General features: G+C 47.8%; 1 protein-coding gene across 2 annotated transcripts; it reads right to left on the reverse strand.

Annotated features, from left to right (window-relative positions):
* Positions 1-555: 555 nt before the first annotated feature.
* On the reverse strand, positions 556-17417 carry LOC125441837 (adenylosuccinate synthetase isozyme 2-like). Of its 2 annotated transcripts, none has more exons than XM_048512784.1 (14): positions 17142-17417; positions 15365-15467; positions 15016-15084; positions 12856-12906; positions 12706-12772; positions 10941-11048; positions 8624-8705; positions 6694-6820; positions 5746-5900; positions 4809-4933; positions 3793-3814; positions 2419-2500; positions 1038-1187; positions 556-857 (listed from the first exon to the last, which is right to left on the reverse strand). In XM_048512784.1, the coding sequence occupies exons 1-12, from the start codon at positions 17364-17366 to the stop codon at positions 2483-2485; spliced, it is 1152 nt and encodes a 383-aa protein (XP_048368741.1). In that variant the 5' UTR covers positions 17367-17417; the 3' UTR covers positions 556-857; positions 1038-1187; positions 2419-2482. The 2 variants fall into 2 exon arrangements, with proteins under 2 accessions (XP_048368741.1, XP_048368732.1); XM_048512775.1 differs by having other exon boundaries at positions 2419-2474; positions 3769-3814; positions 17142-17416.
* Between the last annotated feature and the right edge of the window lie 961 nt (positions 17418-18378).

The raw sequence follows: 18378 nt of genomic DNA on the forward strand, positions 1-18378 counted from the left end.
ATTGTGTATTCCTGCATGGCAGGGGTTGGACTGGATGGCCCTTGTTGTCTCTTCCAACTCTATGATTCTAAGTACAGAGGGCTACACAAGAGGAAGTCACTAAGTCAGACTGCGCATGTGGGGAGAGAAGTGAATCACGTGAGCGAGCCTAACATTCCTTGATTTGTTGTACGGTTTGGCATTATGGTTGAAGCGAAAAGCAGTGGGCAGACAGACACCTGGACACAGAAGTGCAGAATGGAGTGTGTTGGCCAAAAGAACTGGGTGGCACTGGCCTTTCGCTTCCAATATGGCAAATAGGCAGCAGAGCTGCATGGCAGGGATTGGGCTCCGTCATGGGGCTGGGAACCGTGTATAAGAGGGACTTGGCTGGGGTTAAGTCTCCGCAAGGGAGGGAGGGAGGGAGGAAGGGAGGGAGGGAGGGAGGAAGGAAGGAAGGAAGGAAGGAAGGAAGGAAGGAAGGAAGGAAGGAAGGAAGGAAGGAAGGAAGGAAGGAAGGAAGGAAGGAAGGAAGGAAGGAAGGAAGGAAGGAAGGAAGGAAGGAAGGAAGGAAGGAAGGAAGGAAGGAAGGAAGGAAGGAAGGAAGGAAGGAAGGAAGGAAGGAAGGAAGGAAGGAAGGGAGGGAGGGAGGGAGGGAGGGAGGGAGGGAGGGAGGGAGGGCTAAGCTGGGAAATGGAGGGGGAAGGTTGACCCCATCCCTATCCTTTCTGCCATCTGCTGCCAGTTTGGTCCGTGAAATGCATGTGGTGGCGGCACCCAGGAGGGCCCGCTGTCTTCTTCAAGAATGAGGATTCGGCTCCAGTCTCAGAAAAGTTTGATGATGGATGTGCGGGATTTTCCCACTCCCACCCACTTCACTGCAAGAGAAAGACAGAATTGGGAAGGGGGCGGTGAGAGCTTGAAGTGGGGCGGAGCCCCCCAGGGTACCAGCGGCAACTTCTGGTCTTGCGCTGATGGAGACGGCAACCTCAAAAAACCCGGCAGCCGCTCTCCAAGGGCTGCCACTCCGATCTCCAAAAAGGGGCAATTATGCTCACCTGGCACCCCAAGATAATCCTCGATGAATCGGATGTAGGCCTGGGCTTGCGGGGGCAACTCGCTGAAGCTGCGTGCTTCCTCGGTGCTGCACTGCCAGCCAGGCAGGGTCTTGTACTCCACAGTCACCTTGTTGAGGAGCTCCTGGTTTGCTGTAGGGGGTGACGGCGGTGGGACAGAAACTGTTACTGCGAGCCAGAACAACATCCCTATTCCTCAGGAAAGCCAGCACTGCCCAAGATCGAGTCTCTCCCCCCGCCACCTTCTCTTTACCACTAAGAGAGAGAGAGGAAGGAGGGGACGGAGAGACGGCTGCCGGAGCCCATCGGGTTCTAGACGGGCCCACTGCTGCCAATGCATACTCAGCTGCTAGCACTCCACTACCCATGCTCCCTGCTGCAAGCGCTGTGCAAGGCCACAACACAATGAGCCCCAGAACACAATGAGCCCCAGCAGCTGAGAAGGCTTGTGAGCAAACAAAGGAATGGGACACAATCGTGTGGGAGGGAAAGAGGGTACAACCAGGGGGCCTGGTGGTGGGTGAAGGTTGGAACTCTTTCCCTTGAGCCCCCCCCCAAACCCTGGGACCAGACCCAGGAAAAAAGAACCCCTGATGCAAACTTTAGATAACTGAATCCCCTTATTCGTCCTGCAGGTCCTGGAGGCAGTGCTTAAAAAGAGTTAACCCCTGTCCTGCCTCTCCTCCAGTTCATTAGACACACATCCCTGAGAAAAGACAGCATGAATCTAACTGTAGTGTTTAATGCCCTCAAAGAAAAGGCTCAGCCCCAAGTGAACCGAAAACCTTGCAGAATACAGGAGGACTGGCTGTGATTAACTCAAGGGCAAGAAGCTTGGGCATTTTGTGCGTGCTCAAAGCCATTCCCTGTTGTGAATAAAAACATCAGCAAAGTCTTGCTGGGCCATGTGGTCCACTCCAGTTAAGCATTCTGGATCCCATGGTAGCCAGTCAGATGTTACCCGGAAACCAGCAAAGCAGGGATGCAACTGACCCCTTCTTTTGGGCCTCCAGCAACTGTTATTCAGAAGCAGGATGCCTCACAATATAGAACATCCACTGAATTGCTGTGGTTTAAAAGCAGTTTGAAGAGCTCTCCTCCCCAGTCAATGTGTCTGTTCCCAACAGCCATTATTACGTCACCCAACAGTAATTTCCCTGCGTTAATTATGCATGGTTTGAAGCCGTATTTCCTTTTCTGTATCAACCACAGCAAAGTGCAGCACCAATTAAAACCTTATTCTCTGGCCTCCAAAACACAGAAAAGAACCCATAAGGATCTGACCTATGAAAAGCTGTTGCTAGCTCTCCCCAACCCCCCCTACCGGGTTACCAAACAGATTCCTTTTCCCTATGGGAGTCACCTGGGAAGCTAGGTGGCATGCGTTTCTCATCCAGTCGGGTACTCCACACCAATTTTTGATCTCCTCAAAAGGTATCCAGGATGATTACCGCTTTCTGGTCACCGCCAGGCTGGGTGAAGAAAAAAAACATGGGGGGTGAAGCGAGAGGGCGCAAGTTACGGAGGGACACAAACATGCAACCAGACCGGTTAAGCAGAGAAACCGTGATTCTACTACATTGATATCCCCCAGGAATATTAGGGAAAAAGGCGCAGAGATGTAGCCGCCAAAATTTCCCCATGCGTAAATAATATCTATGCCTTAAGGTCAGGAAGTTCAAGTGCTGGGTTCTGATTCGGGTCATAATGCTTTACCCTCCTCCTCATTCAACATGGCCGGTCCTGAGGAGTGGCTGGCCCCTAGTAATGGATGTGTATTCCATGATACTAATGGGATTTTGGAACAACTAGTAGCTATTCAGATGCCCTCACCTATTGACCTTGCTATCTCCACTGTTACTCACATGCTACACTTCATTGTTACTCACTAAGCTGTGGCCACTCCTATTCAGATGCCTCTTACCTTATTGGACCTGCATACATACAGGTATGTGGTATATACTCTAATTTTGCTTTCCTTTTCCTACTATCAGATCCTCTGGAAGATGCTTGCCACGAAGATGCGAGGCTATAAACATCAGGAGAGAATGCTGCTAGAACACGGCCATGCAGCCCAGAAACCACACAGCACCCCAACTAGTAGCTGTTGATTGACTGCAAGAGAATACTCCAGACTATAACTCACCCTACAAATTTTTATCATGGAACACTGCTGGCAGGAAGAGCAAAGCTAATAATGATTCTGATTCTTATGCCTTTTGTCAACGCTTCCTTCCTTCAAGACAAACTATTAAGCTTCCTTTGCTGCACGTGTGTTTCCGGGGCTGTATGGTCAGTATGGTTCTTAGCAGCATTCTTCTCCTGACTGCTTCGCTTCCTATCGGCATTCAGGCTGGCATCTTCTTCAGAGGATCTGATGTTGCGAAAAGCAAGTGCAGGTATATATCTGTTGAGGTGTCCACTGTGGGTGTGGGAAACTTTGGTCTGTGAGTAACAAAGGCGGCAACCAGGTCAATAGTTGAGGGCATCTGAATAGAAGTATGAGTAACAAAGAAGACTATAGCCTGGGAGTAACCCTGTAGATAGCAAGGTCACTGGTGGGAGCATCTGAATAGAAGTATTCTGGCCTTTGTTTCTTTTGTCTATGGTCATCCTGTGTTTGTGTGGAGCTGGTTTGACACAGTCTTGACCCTAGTATTTTTCAATACTGGCAGCCAAGTTCTGTTCATTTTCATAGTTTCTTCCTTCGGATGATCTCCTCAAAGGTATCCAGGATATCAAGCTTGGTCACTGCAAGGCTATGAAGAAAAACATGGGGGGTGAAGGAGAGGGAAAAGTTACGGGAGGGACACAAACATGCAACCAGACCGGGTTAAGAGAAAACCATATTCTACTACATTGATATCCCCCAGGAATAGGAAAAGGCAGAGATGTAGCCAAAATTTCCCTCCATTTTAAATATCTATGCCTTAAGGTCAGGACCTGTATGGCTTTCAAGCAAAGAGGCAAACAGTAGTGGATTGCCATTGCCTGCCTTTGCATAACAATCCTGGACTTCCCTGGCAGTCTCTCATCCAAGAAAGAAGCTGCGTGGTGTATTGGTTAAGTGCTTGCACTGCCACTCACACAGTCAGGAGTTCGAGCCCCCTGTGGGTCAGATATCCTGGCAGCTGGCTCATGGTCAACTCAGCCATCCATCCATTCCTTGGTCAGTAAATGAGTATTGCTTGCAAGTTAATTTCGCGTTTATAGCCAGAATATTCTAGAACTACAGTTTGTCGGCCTACCAGCATGGCCAATTGGCCATGCTGATGAAAGAGGTTGATGGGAATTGTATGTTCCTGAACATCTGGAGAGTCGCGAGGTTCTTTCAATTCCGACTCTAGCATTACATAGCTAGGGAGTAAAGAATAGCTGGGGAAAGCAATGGCAAACTACCCCACAAAAACGGCTTGCCTATGAAATCACTGCTTGCAGTGGTGCCCCAGGGTCGGATACAACTGAAGGGGAAACTTTACCTTTTACATCCAAGAAAAAACAAGAGCCAATCATGCTTGGGTTCTGAGATCTAACGAGACTGTGCCATCCTGGGCCATCCAGGTTAGGGCAACTAAGACTACTGATTGCCAAGTTCTTTGCCTCAGTCGACAGTGCTATGGCTCTATGGAATACTGTGCAAAGGAGAACTCTGCTTGAAAGAAGATCTAAGCCTTCTTGGGGAATCTTAAAATGTGGCAATGTGGGGTGAAAAGGGAGAGACGCTCAGGCTGATGCAGGATGGGAGGGGCTTACGCGCTGAATCCATTGATCATATGGGCGTATTTCACCAGCACAAGATCCAACCAGCCACAGCGGCGCTTCCGGCCTGTGGTTACACCAAACTCACGCCCCCGGGACTGGAGCAGCTCTCCTATCTCCTGAAAGGTGTCCAAAACAACAGCAAAAAAACACATGTATTAGAAAGTTGTTTAGGTATTAGCTCCCCTACTCCTGCAAACATAGAAACATAGAGCTGGAAGGGATTCCAAGGGTCATCTAGTCCAACCCCCTGCATAATGCAGGAAATTCACGACTACCTTCCCCCCCAATCCCTCAGTGACTCCTGCTTTATGTCCAGAGGAAGGCAAAAAACTCCAGGATCCCTGGCCCATCTGGCCTGGTGGAAAATTGCTTCCTGACCCCAAAGTGGCACAACAGCCAAGGGCTGACTCATCCCTCGTTGTCCTCCTTCTCATGATCTAAGTTCACAGAATCGGCACTGCTGGCAGATGGCTAGCTGGCCTCTCCATAAAAACCTCCACAGGAGAGAGGTCACCACCTCCCGAGAATGCCTGTTCCATGGATGAACTGATCTTAACTGTCGGGAAGTTCTTCCTAATGTTTAGCCGAAAACTCTTTTGATTTAATTTCAAGTTCTGGACCGATTTTCTGATTGTCTCCTCAAGCCCAGAAGATATCAAACCCAGGATACTAAGCTTCGTCACTACCAGGCTACAAAGATAATGTGGAGTCTCCTTCTTTGGAGGTTTTTAAACAGAGGCTGGGTGGCCATCTGTCAGGAGCATCTTCCTGCAAGGCAGGGGGTTGAACTGGACGGCCCTCGTGGTCTCTTCCAATTCTGTGATTGCAACTCTATGGTTCCAACAGAGAACTAGATACAAAGCTTAAGATCCCCAGGATCGTCTGCCGAAGCCCCGCCCTTGCAACCCTGAAAAAGGCGCAGACTCACATTGTCCTGCTCCGTGGGGAACGTCCCAACGCCAACCCGGGTAGTGTAGGCTTTCACCACGCCATACACCTTGCCGATGTAGTGTGGAGGGATGCCGAGGCCGGTGCAGACGCCCCCCACTGTGCAATTGGAGGAGGTCACGAAGGGGTAGGTACCTTTGGGGAGACAAAAAGGCCACCAAGGTTGGACCAGGGCCTGAAAGCTGATCTTGGAGAATGGACTATCGTTCAGTTGAGCAGGCAGGTTGAATTGAAATTCAATCCCTAGTTATCCCCAAGCAGGGAAAATGAGATCTTCCCATCAGCAGAACAAGCAGGCAAACTATCTGATTCTCTGTGTGTGGCTGGTTTGTAAGCTTACCCACAACAGAAGGCAAACATAAGAACAAGCCTGCTGGATCAGACCAGAGTCCATCTAGTCCAGGGATCTGCAATCTCCAGAGCCGCAGGTTGCAGACCCCTGACCTAGTCCAGCCTTCTGCTACTCGCAGTGGCCCACCAGATGCCTTTGGGAGCTCACATGCAGGATGTGAAAGCAATCGCCTTCTGCTGCTGCTGCTGAGCACCTGGTCTGCTAAGGCATTTGCCATCTCAGATCAAGGAGGATCAAGATTGGTAGCCATAGATCAACTTCTCCTCCATAAATCTATCCAAGCCCAAACCTGGTCCCTTCCACAGGCAAAGCAGGGGATCCACTCTTGAGTTTGCCCCACTCACTCAGATTGAAGTGTCCTGCTGAGCGTTTGCAAAAACCATTTGCCCATTGTGGAACTTCACCTCTTCCTCCTCAGGAGCCCCAAGGCTATGAGCAGAACTACTGGTCAGACCAGAAAGGACTGGAACTGATGGACCGCTTGTTCCAGGTCAAATTTATTTATTTACTTAACCTGTACGTTCCTTTGGGTGTAGCAAGTAATAGTGGTGGACTCTAATCTGGACGAGTGCTTACCAAAATCGATGTCTAGCAAGGCAGCATTTGCCCCCTCCACAAGGATCTTCTTGGCTGGACCGTGCAGGGCTTGGTACATGAAATAAACACCATCCTTCACCAGTGGGCGGATCTTCTCTGCATATTCCTGTGGGGAAAAAATAAAATAATTAAATTCCAAACGAAGGAGCTCCATGTTTCATTTATTTAAAGCAAGGGATGAACTGCCTATTGCAATAACTGTAGAATTTGGCACTGGAAGTTCCTAATCCATGTGGTTGTGAAGAACAGCCCTGCCAGCTCCATCCAGACATTGTGTCAAACCACAGCTCAGGAGGGTGAATGAATTAACACACAGTGGCTTGCAAGGAACTCGCAAAACCACGGTTTGGTGCAAAGTGCTGCGCCGGCTACATTGGCTCCCAGTAGAGTTCCGGATCATCTTCAAGGTGTTGGTGCTGACCTTTAAGGCCTTACGCGGCTTGGGACCCTCGTATCGTCGAGACCGCATCACCCCATAGGTCCCCACACGGCCTCTTCGTTCAGTAGAGGCCAATTTACTGGTGGTCCCTGGCCCTCGAGTAGATGCGGGCTGGCAGCCTCCACATGGGCCAGGGCGCTTTACAGCCTTCTGGCCCCGCCGCCTGGTGGAATGCTTCCTTCCACCAGCTGTGTCCAGGTTCTCACCGGGACCTTGGTGAGTTCCGCAGGGCCTGTAAGACAGAGCTGTTCCGCCGGGTCTTTGGAGGGACCAGCTGCTGATAGTGCCCCCCCTTTTCTGGCTCCTACATCCGGGCCTGTAACATCCGATGGGACTCTGCCGTTCCTCCCTTTGGGGAAGGATTTTGGATGTCAGGTTATCGGGCGGAAACCACCTACGCTATATTTATGCTTTTATTCCAAGTGTTCAAGTGTTTAGCTAGTTTTACGCTGCTTTTATAAGTTTTATGCCAGTGAGTTTCGTATGATTGTATTTATTGTATGCTGTACACCGCCTGGAGCCCTTTGGGGACGGGGCGGTATAAAAGCCCAAAGAATGTATGTATGTATGTATGTATGTATGTATGTATGTATGTATGTATGTATGTATGTATGAAGAAAGAAAGAAAGAAAGAAAGAAAGAAAGAAAGAAAGAAAGAAAGAAAGAAAGAAAGAAAGAAAGAAAGAAAGAAAGAAAGAAAGAAAGAAAGAAAGAAAGAAAGAAAGAAAGAAAGAAAGGCTGGATAGACCAGCCATGGTTTGTAAGAAGAATCAGAAAGCACCACATGAGACAGGTTTGCTCATCTCAGTGTGGGCTAATAATCAGAGGTCTGAACTGACATGCTCCAGTGAACAGAACTCGCTCTGCCAGTGGAGGTCACAGGTCCACAGAAATGGGAGCAGTAATCAGGCGCAAAGCTGAACTCTGCAAAGCCACTAGAAAACCACAGTTTGTCTGTTGTACATTTGGGAGCTGAAAGGATAAGTGCAAGTTGTGATCTGGAGTGAAGGTTGAACAGGGATGCACAGCAGCAACACAATCCAGCAATATCTCACAAGCTGCAGAGAAGCCAGTTGTCAAAGGAATCAGGTGCAGTGCCGCCCCTTCTCCTGCCAATCATGGAATCATAGAGTTGGAGGAGACCCCAAGGGTCATTGTCCAACCCCCTGCCATACAGGAACACACACTCAGAGAACTCCTGATAGATGGCCATCCAGCCTCTCTTTAAAAACCTCCAAAGAAGGCAACTCCACCACACTCCACTGTCAAACAGCCCATACTGTCAGGAAGTTTTTCCTGATGTTTAGGTGGAATCTCTTTTCCTTCACCTTGAACCCACTACTCCTGGTCCTAGTCTCTGGAGCAGCAGAAAACAAGCTTGCTCCCTCACCAACATGACATCCCTTCAAATATCTAAACATGGCTAGAATGTCACCTCTTAACCTTTTCTTCACAAAACTAAACAATCACCTTTAGCTGTTGCAGTTCACCATCCGTGTCTATGGTGAGAGCTGGGTAGGTTGCTTTGTACTGCTGAGCCAAGACCTTGAACCTGAGAGACAGAGGTGTTACTTCTGAGTTAATCACATATAGGGAATCACATACCTACCTCTTCATGGACAGGTTTGTCATGGCCAGGGGTCTGCAACCTGAGGCTCTCCAGATGTTCATGGACTACAAATCCCATCCGCCCCTGCCAGCATGGCCATGCTGGTCATGGCTATACTACTCACAAGGGTTAAGTTGCAAAATTAAAATCAACAAAAAATTTATTACGTGTACACCAATAGGTAAATTGATAACCTTTCAGGTTTGGATTACAAACTGTTAGCTTTACAAAAATTGTAATACTACTACATACGCAGTAGATGTCAATATCTGATGACCAACCAAGACCATACACGTTTCGGCCTCTTCCTCGATGGTCAAAAGTAAACTATTTTCTACCAGACGCTCATACAGAAAACAATATATTTTAATCACAACCGGATGTTACTGTCTCTTATATTGTGATGTAGATATATAAGCCAAGCCATGAATTCCTTTACAAAGTTCCTGCACTCACATAATAATTTTCACAGATGTTATAATCTGCTGCAAAATTTTTGAATGTGTATGTCATCAGCTAGCAATGAAGGACAATCCAATTCAATGCATATTGACACAGATCTGGCCAGGTATACAGTGAAACAAACTGCTGCTCTTGACTGAAGCAGATCATGGGAGAGGTTTCTCCAGACCAGAATCAGAGCTGACCTGGTATCTCTGCAAAATACTGGCATGTGTCAAATACTGTTCAAAGGGACAGTACACTACAAACTGGAACAGGGCACCCTTGGAGAGAAGGAAGGAAGGAAGGAAGGAAGGAAGGAAGGAAGGAAGGAAGGAAGGAAGGAAGGAAGGAAGGAAGGAAGGAAGGAAGGAAGGAAGGAAAGAAGGAAGGAAGGAAGGAAGGAAGGTGGGAAGAGAAGGGAAGGGAGGAAGAGAGGAAGGAAGGAAGGAAGGAAGGAAGGAAGGAAGGAAGGAAGGAAGGAAGGAAGGAAGGAAGGAAGGAAGGAAGGAAGGAAGGAAGGAAGGAAGGAAGGAAGGAAGGAAGGAAGGAAGGAAGGAAGGTGTACAAGAAGTCTGCAATCATTATTTGTGAAATTCACTATTATGAGTAATAGCACCAAGAATATGCTGATGCAGCACTTATATAATTTAGAAGATGTATGAGTATAGACAATATGAACTATGAGTATAGACAACATGAACTCAAACTTGCGAGGCCCGTTAAGCCGGACAGAGAGCGACTGTCAAGAGGGGATTCTAAAAACTTAATGAGAATCAAAATTATGAGCTGCTTCTTGCAGGAAGCTCCTTGACTGTGACCCTGTTTTCTTTTGCCTGAGACAAAATAACTGAACTCGTGCAGTTCTCTCCTTATTTTACAACCATCCCTGTAAAATTAATTGCTGGTATTACATCATGTCCTTTCAAATGAGTTAAATGTTTAAAAGATGCTTATAATGATATTTTAATAAAGGATAACAGAGAGCCAAAGATTTTCTGTTTGTCACGTACTGCACACACAATGAACCTGACATATTGTTTATTTATTTATTTAATTTATATCCTGCCCTATATTTGTAGGGCTCAGGGCGGTTCACAACGCAAAGCTTAAAATAATGAATAACATTAAATTGCCTCCCATACCACCATCCCCCCCTCCCCCCCATGTATACCATCTTATTTGGGCCGTTATCTGTTGTGCTTGGTCCCCTCCCAGGAGGGTTAAAGTTTTTTTTACTGGGTTGCCATCCAATGTTAGGTTTTTGTTGGTTCATTGTTTGTATTTTAAATTAATTCTGTTTTAACTGTTATTTATGACTTTTAATTGTTTTATCCTGTACACCACCCAGAGTCCTTTGGGGGTGGGCAGTATAGTAAATCAATCAATCAATCAATCAATCAATCAAAAATCCCAATATAAAACATTAAAACCAATTAACAATAATACTACTACTCACCAAACACAACAGTAGAATTTAAACCAATGGCACTAAGTAATCCGTTTCCACTTCTATGCCCTTCCCCCTCAAGGCCAGAGATGATCCACTTTATTGTTGGGACCTCTCTTGCTAGATTACGGATCTGATTCCTAAAGCTTCCTAGGTCTAAACCTGGATCTCAATGTGGCCTGAAAAGAGTACTTTAGAGAAGACTATGTGATATTTCAAATTCCTCTTCCACCTCGAGGGCCCCAGCACACTACTCCTTCTGTACAGTCTCTACCCTCCCAACTTACTTCTTGGAGAACTCATCAAAATCTGCCAGCAGATCACAGATGCGCAGGCCAGTCCGGGAAGCTTTGGACGAATAAGCAGGACCAATCCCCTTCTTGGTTGTGCCAAGGCTGCAAAAGGAATAGCGCTGAAATGATACCTTCCAAAGAAACCACTACGACAGCTAATGTTGGAAGTAACGCTCTGTCATTCTTCCTAGGCTTTTTTTTAAAAAAAGGACGTCACTAGCAGCTTATGGTGAAGTCCAAACCACATGACTACGCTAGCAAGCACTAAAGGCAACATTTTGGCCCTTTCTGCACAAACCTTTCAAAATCTTTTGAAGCAAGAAATAAAACGTTTCCCCCACAGAGCTCCACGTCGTTTATAACCCCACATGTTTTATTTCCAGTCTCTAAACATTTTAAATAAATCCCCTTTTAAAACGACTGTCAGGCTGAAACATTCTGAAAACATCTCCAGTTGCTGTATGATCTATTGCAGGGGTCGGGAACCTTTTCAGTTCAAAGAGCCATTTGGCTCGCTCGCCCAGCCCCCGCGCGTACGCCCCCTCGCTCACCCCCCCCCGACTGCTTGTTTGCCCCCTCGCCCCCTTGCTCGCTCCCCCCACCCGCTTTCTCGCCCGCCCCCTCGCTCGCTCCCTCGCTTGCTCACACCCCCGCCCGCTTTCCCATGCCCCTGCCCCCTCAGCTCGCTGCTTCGCTTTTAGCCAGCCCGCCCACTCGGCCTCGCCCCTGTTCGCTCACAAGGCACCCCTCTCGCCTGCCTTTCCCGTGCTCCCGTCCCCTGGCTCACTCGCCCGCTTTCTGCAAGTAGCTCGCTCTGCTCTGCTTTCCAGTGCCCTGCCCCCCCCTTTGCTTGCTCACCAATTCGGCTTTCTGGCAGCCTGCTCCCATGCCCCACACTCTGCATTTTCGCCATTCGCCTGCTTTTCAAGGTTCTTCGCCCCCCCTGCTTTCGCCGGCTCGCCATCTTTCACTACCGCCCTCATCCTTCAACGACCCCCCCACCCGGCTTTCCCTGCCCTGCTCCTACTCGCTGCCCGCTTTCTCGCATCTCCCCACTCCGCTTTCTCGCCCGGCTCGCCGCCCCAAATTTCACTCGCAGACCCCGTCCACTTTCCGTGCCCTTCGTCCCCACCCCTCGGCTGCGCTCCTTGGCCCGCACTGCAGCTTCTGCTTTGTAACTCTCGGCCTACCACTTACCTGCTTCGCCTGCTGGCATTGCCTTAATTTCTGCCCAGGCTTCCCCAGGAAGGGGCAGCCATGCCAGAGCCACACGAAAAGCGGCAAAGAGCCGCTTGCGGCTCGTGAGCCGCGGGTTCCCGACCCCTGATCTATTGACTACGTTTCCCATGCTTCTCTGCTTCCCTGAACTTTCTCGACTTTATTTTCTGAGCTCACTCAGTTCCTCTTTGCCTGTCCATTTGCAGCATTTCTCTAATTTTTCTTTTACTTTGGGTGGGCCAATCTTGGAAGCGTCAAGTATACAAGGCTGTGAAGCAACAATTTAACACAGAAGTCAAAAATTTTAAAAGGAAAAAATCACAACATGGCAGCCAGGAATTGTTTTAAGGGGGTGAGCGCAGACATACATCTCAGAGTTGCTTTGAGGATAAAATATGGGAGGCCCCTGACAATGTAAGCTGCCTGAAACTCCTTGGAAGACCAGTAGGATAAAAAGAACAATAAAAACCCCTCTCCCAAATTCAGCTCGGGAAGAAATGCAAGCTCTTCCACCCCACCAGCGTGCCCGATATCTTCTTACTTTTTGCCACCTTGTAGCTGTCTCTGCTGTTCCTGGATCCCATCCACAGCCTGGTGGAAATTGAACACTGGTGAAAAGAAAAAGGGAAGATGTAAGAGGAGAAAGGCCAACCCCTCTTTTACTTGTTACCCATTTGGAGCAGACTCTCACCAAGATGAGCGCGATCTGAAATCACTGTTCGAGACTCCCAGCCTTCCAAACCTGAGGAGAAAGAACAATTCATGAAAACGATTACATCACTTCATTCAATAAATGCAGTACACCAACTCTTAAGGTCAAATTCATTTACTCACTTCACTGATCACCTACTTTTCTCAGTGAGACTTACAAAATATAAAAACCATTCAGACAGCATATTATTATTATTATTTATTAAACTTCTATACCGCCCCATCCAATAAACAGCACAATACGACCAGGACTGCAAAAGTAGAAAACAATGTAAACAGGAAACTGTCTCAGCTAAGAAGACATGACCTAGGGTTTCCCTGGGCAACCACACAATGCATTTCTCTTACTAATGAGTGAGTTTCCCAGTTAGAGACACAGTTTCTAGCTCAGGAAGTAGAATTTCTAAGCAGAGTCACACCCAGCAATTCTCCAGAAATCAAACATGAAAGGGACAACAGTTTGTTATCGCAAGCGTGCAAAACCCCATAAGTCAACGGTTGCAAGACGAACGCAACATTAGGCATTAAACAAAATTAGGCAAGATGTTACACAATCGGCACTGCTGTTGATTTATTAGACACAAACTTAGTTCCCCAGATTTGGGAGAAAGCCTCTTCCTGCCTCTCCAGCCATGTTGTTATACAAACCATGAACACCGAGAATGAGACCTAAAGTGTGTTGTAGAGGAAAAGGCAGTAGGAAATGGAATCCACGGGGAAGGACAGGAAGCACTGCTAAGTGGATAGAGGCAGCCACGCTAACCAAAGAGTTTATCACTGGAAAAGGTACTGTGTGACTTTTGTTTTTCAATTTTCGTTTGGAACAATACCCCTACCCAGAATCTGTAACTACTTCGAAACTGCTGCAGTTTAGCTGATGCAGATACTTCAACTGTAAGGAAATGATTTGGAAAAGGACTATCAGCAACCTTTTATAAAAGCATGAGTCAAGCCACGTTTAATTATTTACTTCATTTATACCCTACCTTTCTTCCCACTGGGGACCTAAGGTGGCATAAATAATTATTCTGCATTTTATCCTCACAACCCTGCAAGGTAGATTAGCCTGAGAGTGTGTGACTGGCCCAAGGTCACCCAGCAACCTCCCATGGGAGAGTGGAGATTCAGACCTCGTTCTTCTAGATCCTAGTCTGACACTACTACATCATGCTGATTCAAACATCAAAGTTCAGAGGAAGAGATCAACCAAGGTACAGTATAAGAAAGCCCATTTGTGCAACTGAAAATATACAACCTAATATTACTAATGATTTTCAGTCCACAGTAATTGATTAGAAACTCATAACAGCCTTCCGCTGTTCTCAGAGCTTCAAGAACAGAGGCTAGATTGCTGGCCGTATACAGCAGGGCCTTCTCATTAGTGGCCCCATGTGTGAAACTTCCTAGGGAAACTTAACTTTTATTTCCAGAAGGGCCAATTTCTAAATGGGTCGTGATTTACATTTCTCTTGCCAATTCAAGCTTTCAATGTTCACTCTGTTTTCTATATTTCCATTAGAAAAACAGTATTACGCAGTGGTTAAAGTGCTGGGTTCAGACCTGGGAGAACTAAGTTAGAATCCCCACTCTGCCATGGAAGCTTATTTGGTGATCTTGGACGACTCTCTCTCTTAGCCTAATTTACCTCAAAGGATTGCTGTAATAGCACAATGGGGGACAGAATGTGATACACTGCCCTAGACTCCTTGAAGGAAAAGCAGTATAGAAACATGATCACCTGTTTGTTTGTTTTTCTGGAAATTATTGGGTTATAATTACCTTGGGTACCTTGAACATCTATCTGCATACAAATACTTATTTACTGAAAATATTTATATCTGCTTTCCTTGTGCATTTGCAGGACTCAGAGCAGCTTACGCATCAATAGAATGAATTAATGATTGAAAATTGCCTTAACCTCAGCTTTTGTGTCCAAACCATCAACATTTCTGTTAATGAAAAAGATTCACAAAACTGACGAATACACTAGCTGTTGCCCTGGAGACCAAACTTTGCAACTCACAATTAACATTATGACAACGACCTAGGGTTCCCTCAATCAGCTCTTCTCTGTTTCCTCCTTAACACTATTTCCCCCTAACTTCAGAGGCAGCTACAGGTGGGGGGAAGGATCACTCACCTGGCCCTCTCTTAAGATTTTTCTCAGCTTCCTCAAAGAGTCCTGGTAGGTGGATGACGACACCATTTCCTGAGACAGTGAAATAATACAGGCATAAACAACCATTCTGGAGGAAACAGAGGGGGAAATCATTGTATAAGGAAGACGCTCTGAAAGTTGAACAGCGCCATCAAAATTTATCAAGAAAAGATAAGCAGGAGCAGCGACCGAAGAAACATGAATAGTGCTATGGAGAAACTACGGAGGACTTGTTGGCAGCAGCTAAAGCGAGGGTTTAAATCTGGATTCCTATCAGATACATCAGAGTACGCTGCCTTTCACAATCATGGCAGCATGAACAGTTTCTCACCAATGAATGACGTGGCACTGTGGTTGATCACACCGCTTGGCAAGAGATGGAAGTTGTATTCAACCGAATCCACCACAACAGTATGACCTGCATTGTTGCCTCCCTGTAAAGAGACATAAGATGTTTGGGGATGGGGCTGAGGCACCTTTGTCATCTTCCACGCTCTCCATTTTCTTCAGAGAATTAACCTTTTGCACCTGGTGTGAGACAGCCAGATACCCCTTACTTTAAAAAAAAGATGTTCCTTTCCACAAGCTCTGCAGAACAGAACGGATGCTGTTCGAAACAAATGAAGTCAGTGAGGGTGGTGTTACTCCAACAAATGTTGTTTTCTACACTAATGTGTAACCCTAACCCGCCCCAGGCTCTCTCCCCACTGCAGGGCTCTCAGTGACCCTCCTGCGTTGTCCTCTCCTCAACAGCTCCTGTTTTCCTCCTGCCTGTCCTGCCACAGAACTGTCTGCCAAATTCTCAAAAAAAAAAAAAAACCCAGGTCCTCCTTATCTTTTTTGGCTTTCATCTGACTTGTCATCCTTTGTTCCTCTTCCCTTTCAGAAACCTTCTGAGCACCCCTCTTTTGCCTCCAGACCAATGTTTCCCAACCTTTTCGAGGTCAGGGTACCCTTGACCTCGCTCTTTATATCTCACGGTACCCCTGCCACCACACCCCACCTTCCCCTCCCATTGCCCCTGCTTGCCACACACCCCACCTTCCCCTCCCAGGGTGAAGGGAAGCATGGGGGGTGGCTGCTGACCTTGCGGCAGGCCCTGCCCCATGGGCCAGCTCCATGTCCTTGCTGGCGCAGGTGGGAGACACCACAAAAATGAGGGGGGGGCAGTAGTGTTGCCACGGTACCCCTGGGACATGCTCACGGCACCCCAGGGTACCACGGAACCCTGGTTGAGAATGGCTGCTCCAGACGCATCCTCATATAGTCCCTTGCAACCACCCTTCCCAGTTGGGCAACCCTGAGATTCTTGTTCGCTTCTCCCCAAGCCACCACCTTCCTCATTCTAGACACCCCTTCTATTTAGGTCTACAGACCTCCGCCATCTCACAGAGACCTTCCTCAGCCGCCTCTTCTTAAATGTCTCAACCCACTTTGTCTCCATGAGACTTTTCAAACTTGTGCCCCATATCAATCCCCCAGCCCTACTAAGTGCAATCTCCCATGACAATCCCTCCCCCCTCCCCCCCATAAAACTTTGCTCACTTCCCTAATGATTATTCCTTTCACCAACACTGTTCTCCATTTCCTTGCAGTTTTCTTCAGGTCTACAATTTCTGCGACTTTTTCTCCTTCACCCCAGGGCGGTTCCTGCTCTTCCCACCTACCCACGGCTCCACTCTTACCTCTCTACAGAGTTCTTCTCCCATTCCCACAATCCCCCACCCCGTTTTCTCCTACTTTCCAGCACTCAACTCTCATAATACTTTCTTGTATGTTCTGGGGCTAGGAAGGCATTTTCCTACAGGCCAGGTTGGCCGGGGATACTAGAGGTGCTCCGCCTCCCTCTGGGCATCGTGTAGGGGTCACTGGGGAAGTTCCTGCATTGGGCAAGGGGGTGGACTAGATTATCTTTGGGGTCGCGTCCACTTCTGTGTTTCTCAGAGTCCAGGTTCTTCCCTTCAGACACCTGAACCTCTCCCCATTTCCATATCGTGTCCGCACCCCCCTAATTCTCTCCTTATTATCTGGTTTTTTCAGCCTTCATCCTTCCCCACAACGACCCAAGCGTGAGGACCAGTACCCCCAACCTCTCCCGCTTTGCTCACCTGGCACCGGCAGACGAGGTCGGCATCCTGGCTGAGCAGGTCGACCACCTTTCCTTTGCCCTCATCCCCCCACTGCGCCCCCAGCACCACCGTCACACGGTTCCCCGGCGGACCGGGCCACGACGATGCCTGCGGGGCGGCCCCCGTCCGGAGCCGCTTCTCCTCCGGGCCATCGTCTCCCCCGTTCAGCAGGCCGCCGCTTCCCGCGCTCTTTGCTCCCGCCATGTGCAGCACCAGCGACGGAGAAAGGAAAAGCCGACTCTAACATGGCGCCGGCCTTAGCGGCTTCGCTGCCAGCAAGCAAAATGGCGGCGCCCTTTTGCGTCCTGGGATTATTTGCAGAACGTAACATGGCGCCGTCTCAAGCGTCATTAGCATCAACTGCAGGCCGCATTCAGCCGCTTAATCCAAAGGGCTCTGCCTCGGGCAACCTTTAGTGCCTCAAAATCCTCTCAATGCAGCGGCAACTATAGTTTACTATGAGGTTGAAAGCCACACGGAGTTCCTCAGGCCAGGATTTTCAGCTGCCAAACCCGGCTTTAAAATCTTCAGGAATTACCATTGATCTCTTGCCTACGGAGATCAATTCCCCTATGGCAGCTTTGGCGACTGCCCCCCCGCCCCCCAAGCTTCACCCCCCCAAATCTGCAGGGATTCTCAAACTCAAGTGTTGGCAATTTTATCCCAAGCACAAGCAGAAAATATGTACTTTGTAAAAGGTGGGAGAAATGCACATTACAGTTTAAAATAGTGACAACTCTTGATACACGTCCTTTATGAAGACCCTAACAACCTTACCAGACCAAGACAAAGGTCCAACTTTCTGGTGCCACACCAGCAAGGCCATGGAGTAGCTAACCCTTTAGGAGTTGAAAAACAGGCGTAATACCCCAGACACTCTGTCATTAGGTCTGATTTTTAGAAAGAAAAGCATATTCAGAGCCAGTGGTGAAGAATGAGTTTTGCTGAAGGATGATATACTTTACATACTCAAGATAACAGCCGGTTCAATTTAGCTGTCGATAGAAGCATAATAGCACTAAAAAGCCCAGCTGAAGAGATAAACTGCACTGGACAAAATAACCATACTGTATTCAATTTTTATGAACCCAAAAGCCTTGGAATTTGTATTTTCTGTTATGACGTGCTATTTTTCACCTGGCTACTCTGCAGTACAGCAACCCAACTATGATGTTACCCCATATTCGTGAATTGGTATTTGGTTAATTCAGGGATA

Source organism: Sphaerodactylus townsendi, linkage group LG01 (genome assembly GCF_021028975.2).
Source record: "Sphaerodactylus townsendi isolate TG3544 linkage group LG01, MPM_Stown_v2.3, whole genome shotgun sequence".
NCBI lineage: Eukaryota > Metazoa > Chordata > Lepidosauria > Squamata > Sphaerodactylidae > Sphaerodactylus > Sphaerodactylus townsendi.